Source organism: Alosa alosa, chromosome 14, assembly GCF_017589495.1.
Source record: "Alosa alosa isolate M-15738 ecotype Scorff River chromosome 14, AALO_Geno_1.1, whole genome shotgun sequence".
In the NCBI taxonomy this organism is placed as follows: Eukaryota; Metazoa; Chordata; class Actinopteri; order Clupeiformes; family Clupeidae; genus Alosa; species Alosa alosa.
Window position 1 is genome coordinate 6036673 of NC_063202.1, and position 6774 is coordinate 6043446.

General features: G+C 48.9%; 1 protein-coding gene across 4 annotated transcripts in view; it reads right to left on the bottom strand.

Moving 5' to 3' along the window:
- Window positions 1-672: 672 nt before the first annotated feature.
- lrrc28 (leucine rich repeat containing 28) overlaps window positions 673-6774 on the bottom strand; it is a 23720-nt gene continuing 17618 nt past the window's right edge. For all 4 annotated transcript variants that reach the window (XM_048263644.1, XM_048263642.1, XM_048263641.1 and 1 more), the window contains exons 8-10: window positions 5886-6061; window positions 4778-4937; window positions 673-2345 (exon numbers count right to left, since the gene is read on the bottom strand). In XM_048263644.1, the coding sequence (XP_048119601.1) occupies window positions 2276-2345; window positions 4778-4937; window positions 5886-6061 (406 nt within the window). In that variant the 3' untranslated portion in view covers window positions 673-2275. The remainder of the gene's footprint in view (window positions 2346-4777; window positions 4938-5885; window positions 6062-6774) is intronic.

The window sequence follows — 6774 nt, forward strand, 5'->3', positions numbered from 1 at the left end:
CTTAAAGGTTACGTTTCATTCTTCAAACCCATGTGAACGCTAATTTATTAGATTAGCTGAACTACTCCACTTCTTCTAAGGCCACTATCTACAGTGTGATGGGATCATTAAACTATGAAACTGTTGGCAAGGTCATGTCTCCGCTTTTCCAGGTTGCCAAGTGTTCTCAACCTATCCAAGTCTGAAAAACACACCGAGGACTCTTCTTTGAACTTCTTTTGGAAAAGCCTCTCAAATTAGCCAAAGATCTGGAGTACATATACGCATTTTCACCCAAATCGACTATCTAGCGTCGCCTATGACAACTGTACTTTTTCCAGCATCAAACATAAGTGTGTCCTCCAGGGAGTAGACACGGGGCCTTGTCAGAGACTGCTGCTGGCATAGAGCTGTTGACCTGTCCGAATAATGTAAGAGACATTCTGGGCTCTACTCTGCTCGCTCATCAACACCCTTGAAGGCTTTCACTGTGCTGCCCAATTCTGAATACCTGTAATATCGTCTGCGTCTGAGCGTCAGTGTGAGTGTATGTGTACTGCATGAACACATGCCACGAGAGAGTCAAGTAATCCTGACTGTGTGTGTGTGTGTGTGTGTGTGTGTGTGTGTGTGTGCGTGTGTGCGTGCGTGGTGTGTGTGTGTGTGTGTGACAATACAGACACCAGACAAATGTGAAAATTAAGAATGATTTTTGCCAAATGTCAGACATTCAAACAAAAGCAATTATTCATAAATTAGATTTTCTTACAGAGTAAACACAATGTACAAAAAATCAGTTAAAATGAAGGACTGCTAAAAAAAAAAAAAACTTAATTCCACTATGTACGCCGCCTTCCTTCATTCTATTGAACGAAATGCTGTCATCTTGGTGACCAAACTCTATGAAATAAACTCCCTTGGTTGTTGGCAAATGAGACATTAGTTATAACCATCTAGTAGGTTGGAAGAGCCACTGTGGGAGCCGTGTAAAGAAATCTAATGATCCGTTTCACCTTCTCAGTCAGTGTGCTGAGATTCAAGCAGTAAATGTCTTCATATGATCCACACTCGCAATTCTTCCAGTTAATATTTGAGCCTGTACGTTTGTTTCACAGGTTTTCCAAAATTCACAATCTGTTCATTTTGGCCTTCATTCAAGGGGCTTGACAACACAGTCACTGAAAGAGCCTTAATTATCAGGCCAACACTGAGCTTTTTTTCTTTCTCTGTGTGTGTCTGTGTCTGTGTGTGTGTGGCTCACAGTTTTGGATCAAACCTCACAAAGCCAGCTGGGAGTTTCATTCAAGTGCAAACTTCAGAATACATCAGAGGAAGCACACAAACTAGACAGTGTACAATCGAATGCACATGAGCCTTGGGCCCACTCCCCACGTCATCTGAACACAGTCAGTCACTCAGCACCAAAACTCTTCCAATGTGATGATGGCAGCCTTGTTTCTCTACACTTGGTGTGACCTTGGAAACACCAAAGGCATTTTCTTAAAAAAAAAAAAAAATGTATAAATGCACTTCTCGTGGTGATTGATTAAGATATATTTCACTTTATGTAATTTACTCCAATATCCAAGCAGTATTTGGGACCAAACTCTTCACTCTGATAATCAACATGTTTTTGTAGACCAAAATATATTTGTTTGAGCTATCTTTGCCACCATGACACATTAATGCTAAGCACACATTTGAAAATAACTAGGAAAGTAGATTTTGCTTTCTCTCTCAGATGAGGAGAAATGAGAGTTCTTCATCCGCTTGTAGTGAGATGTGTAGTATTCACTGGCGATGACTTGACACTGCTAAATTACTGGATCGACTGATGATGATGATGTGTGGAACATTCCAGAACGTTCTGCTTATTCCACGGTCATTTCTGATCAGGTTAAATGAAAAACATTAAAACCGTCAGAGCCTGATGACTGTTTGTTATCAAACACGGGACATGTGAGTTATGGAGGAGGGAAGTGTGTGTGTGTGTGTGTGTGTGTGTGTGTGTGTGTGTGTGTGTGTGTGTGTGTGTGTGTGTGTGTGTGTGTGTGGGGGGTTGTGACATTCATCGCCATCGTTGGCCCCGTGTCCCTTTGCTGGGGCCTTCTCCTTCATAAGTGGTTTGTGGGACAAGATAAGTGTAGCATCTGCTCTCTGTAGTCCGTTTAGCTGTAGCAGCCGTAGAGAGTGGGAGAGAAACCCAATCCTCCGTTCCCTTCATGTGGATGAGGGCAGCCTTCAGTGCACTGAGAGGAGAACAGGAGGGAGGGAGAGGGCGCCACACCTACGCTTCTCATCCCTGCAGGTCAAATGTCCTCAAACACTGACTGGAGCAGCAATATGCCACAAAACTCACTGTGGTTCTGTTGGAGGAGAAAACAAAGGGAACAGAGAGAGAGAGAGAGAGAGAGAGAGAGAGAGAGAGAATATAACTGTCAGAGAGAGGAGAGAGCATGTGTTAGGAGAGGAGACTGGAGGATGCTGAAGCAGATTGGAGTGTGGTGTGGTGTGGTGTGTGTGTGTGTGTGAGTGTGAGCAGCACTTCAGTCCTTGGAGGCGAGTACAAGGGCAGGGAGCCATGGCCAGCCTCCAGCTAATGATTCTCTCTCATCAGCACCGCCGCCACCACCACCGCTACTCTATAGGTCACTCTGGCTACAAGTGTAAATGGACGACGCAGAGCCTCCACAGCAACAAGTTTATCAGAAAGGAGCCGACAAAGAAATAGTTCAGGGCTATGCTTCTAAAAAAACTGTTATTGATTAATAGAAACTTTACGATTTTTGTTAGGGCTTAAATTGAGACTTGAGAATTGAGACTGAGACTGTTACCTCAGGCACTTATGAAATAATCTCGACATTCACTCACAGCTGACAACATCTACAGTGATCATATTCCAGTTTTTTTGGCCCATGTTTGTGCTAGACCCTAGAATGCTCCCTCGCTTCCCAGAATCCTAAATCTCAGTGTCACGAGCGCTAATCTGTGGAGCTCCATTGCATGATATCGGTTACATTCGCAGCACAGGGAATGCTTTGACATTCAGCGCTCTTCCAAGGGCGTCTGGAGCTGCTTTGCTGATCAACTCTGCGGATCCGCACTCCCCGAGAAAAGACGCCTTTGTGAGAGAGGTGCAACATTTTTACACCCGTGTAGGTCGGGGGAGCTCACAGCTCCCTCCCTGATCAACACTCTCTCCCCCACCTCAGCGGAAGTCCCTGTGCGCCACACAACAACATGCTCATGGATGTAAATGACAGATAGAGGTGTGATGCTGTTTTTCCCTGCCTGCCTCCATCTCTCTCTCTCTCGTTCTCTTGCTCGCTCTCTCTTTTCGCCCTGGGGAGACTCATGTGGTTTCTTTTGGCAGGGCTCCATGGGCGAGCTTCGGAGCCGAGTCGCCACTCGGCAGCGGACCCCCTTTTCCGAACACACAGCTTTGACGGCGGCACATGCACAGTCGCTACTCTGTGCCTGTGTGTGTATATGTGTGAGTGTGTGTGTGTGTGTGTGTGTGTGTACGTTTGTATGTGTGTACGTGTGTGTGTGTGCCTGTGTGTGTGTGCGTGTACGTTTGTATGTGTGTATATGTGTGTACGTGTGTGTGCCTGTGTGTGTGTGCCTGTGTGTGTGTGCGTACATTTGTATGTGTGTATATGTGTGTACGTGTATGTGTGTATATGTGTGTACGTGTGTGTGTGTGTGCCTGTGTGTGTGCCTGTGTGTGTGTGCGTGTGTGTGCGTGTGTGTGTGTGCCTGCGTGTGTGTGTGTGTGTGTGCGTGTGTGTGCGTGTGTGTGTGTGTGCGTGTGGGCACGGTGGCGCAGCGTGAGGCCGGCGCTGGCTTCCCCTGGCAAAAAAGCTGCACTGTCAAAGGGAATCAGCGTTGAGCGGCCATCCCTTTCAATTAGCCTCCCCCGCGCCTGAAAACCTGCACCAAATGCCAGCGAGGAGTGGCGGAGCAGCAGGAGGGGAGAGCAGGTGGGGGTGGGGGAGGTGGAGGTGGAGAGGGGTGGTGCGGTGTGGCGGAGGAGACAAGAGGAGAGGAGAGATGAGGAGCCCGAGAGAGAGAGAGTGGAGGACTGAAATATGAACCAGTGCTTTGTTTTTCTACTGCGTTCATAGCAAGGCGCATCATAATTGGGGCGGGTTGGGGGGAGTGGACAACACAGCGGAGAGCAAAGAGGCAGGATGAGGGGTAATTACTAGAATGATAATATCTCTTAATGCATCTGGACCCAAGGAACGCGGCAAATAACAGCACTCAGGGGTCGAGTGGACGAGACATTTATGTGAATCGCGGGGTGTCCTGTTACAAATGAAGTGTGACAGGAGGCACAATGGCCGCAGCCCGTCGTGAGATAGCCACTGTAACGCATCCCCAGGCAGCTCATTACTTGGCTCACAGAGCGGCTAAGTGGACAGACATCAGACACGGCCGAGAGAGAGAGAGAGAGACCAGCAGAAGGATGGAGTGGACAGAGACTTGTGTGTTTGCGCTATCTGTTGGTCCAAGTGCTTTAGCTAGGGGCACCCTGGGGGCAAGCTATCACTAGTTGCAGCGCAGTTTGCACTGGCTGCAGACAAGCTGATTAAACGTCTTAATTGCGCTGCTGGTTTTCCGAGGCTAACCTGCACCTGCATCAGTCCCAATGTGTCCCCTTGTCGCTACCCGACGGTGTGTGTGTGTGTGTGTCTGTGTTAAAAAACTCTGACGTGAGCTGCTTTTGAACAGGGATGGTGTGTGTGTGTGTGTGTGTGTGTGTGTATTGGGGGGGGGGGTGTGCAGTGATTACCTCCTGTGGACGCCCGCCAGGGCCGTCTCGCGCAGGGGGAAGAGCTTGGGGTAGACGATGGTAAACATGGGCTGGCTGCAGCGGTGGCAGTGTCCCAGCGGGCACTGCAGGAGGTCTAGCAGGCTCTTAGGCAACAGGATGGGAGGCAGGATCTTCACACCTGCACACCAACACACCAACACGCACACCCACACATTGTTACTGAGGCAGGTAGAACTGTAGAATAAAGACACAACTGAGAATAGGAAGGGTGCAAAAGAAAGTAATATATAATAATGCTAATAATAAAATGGGATGTGATTGGCAAAGGACCAAAAAGCAGGAACATACATAAAACTTTATCTAACAAGGGACAAGGCTAGTTTAGTATTGCTAGCCACAGGAAGGCAATTATCATTAATATTTCTGCAAGGTGCAATACAGTACGTTATGTACAGAACTTTAGCTCTGTGTAACTTCATGTTGACTTTTACACGCCTGATTTCCTGATCATCATGGGACGCTGTGCTACAACCCCTTCACTGGTAGAAATCGGCTATCCATTTCTTCTGGCACGGGCTGTGTGTACTAACATTGCCAGATAACACACAGATAGGACTACCAGTCAATAAGACACGAGTGCTTCCTGACAACATTGCCATCTTCTAATACTGGTGGTCAGTTAATCATTCCAGATTAATCTGGAAAAGTCACATCCTTGAATAATAGCAATGATTCTGTATCGGAATTAAGATATTTCAATGTTCTTAAAAGTAATATGTGTGTTTTGTCCCTCCCATGAACCTCACTGAACCAGCTGAACATTTGTCCACACGTTACAGTGATTCCATGATGAAATGTCATTGATTGACTGGACATACAGCTGTATGTTTATGCTGTTATGTTTATGAAATAAGGAGTAAAATGACATTAATGCTGAAGAAGACATTTCAATGTCTATTTGCTGCAGCAATTGCACATATTTTCACTAAAAAAAATGAAGTTACAAAATGACAGGAGCTCCCAGCTTTTGCATACACCTGCACATGCCCAACTCTGGGGGAATCACCACACCGGCTTTAAACCAGGGTCTCGATTGACCTCACAGTGTCCCTGCCTGACCTCATACCTTTTGGGGGGCCGTTGTACATGCTGTGCAGGGCCCTCATGGCCAGCTCCTCCAGGGGCACCACCTGATCCAGCTCCGAGCCAATGGCCTTCACTTCCGCCGGCAGGGTCACGGTCATCTCCCCCAGCGCCAGTGTGACCAGCTTCACATCAGACACCTGCGCTGACAGCCCACATCTGGAGGGGAGAGAGGAGGAGAGAGAGGGAGAGGGGGAGAGGGAGAGGAGAGGGGAGGAGAGGGAGAGGAGGAGGGAGAGGAGAGGGAGGAGAGGAGAGGGAGGGAGGGAGGGAGGGAGGGAGAGGGAGGGAGAGGGAGGGAGGAGGGAGGGAGAGGGAGGGGAGGGAGGAGGCTGAGGAGGGAGGGAGGGAGGAGGAGAGGAGAGGGAGGGGAGGGAGGAGGGGGAGAGGGAGGGAGGGGGGGAGGGGGAGGGGAGGGAGGAGGGAGGAGGGAGGAGGGAGAGGGGAGAGGGAGAGGGGAGGGAGGGAGGGAGGAGGAGGAAGAAGGGAGGAGGAGGAGGGAGGAGGGAGGGAGGAGGGAGAGGGAGAGGGAGGAGGGAGGGAGGAAGGAGAGGGAGGAGGAGGGAGGGAGGAGGGAGAGGGAGAGAGAGGGAGGAGGGGAGAGGGAGGGAGGGAGAGGAGGAGGGAGAGGGAGAGGAGAGGAGAGGAAGAGGAGGAGGGAGAGGGAGAGGGAGGAGGAGAGGAGAGGAGAGGAGAGGAGAATGAATGGCGAATTTAGCCCAGATAACTTCACCTCATGAGTCTTGATAGGATGCCCCTGAGTCAGGGGTTCGACTGACTATTCCAATGAAAATCTGAATTAAATCAAATCCGTACAAACAATGTATTTGAACATCCATATTGACTCTTTACAGCTTCAGCCCACAAAGGCA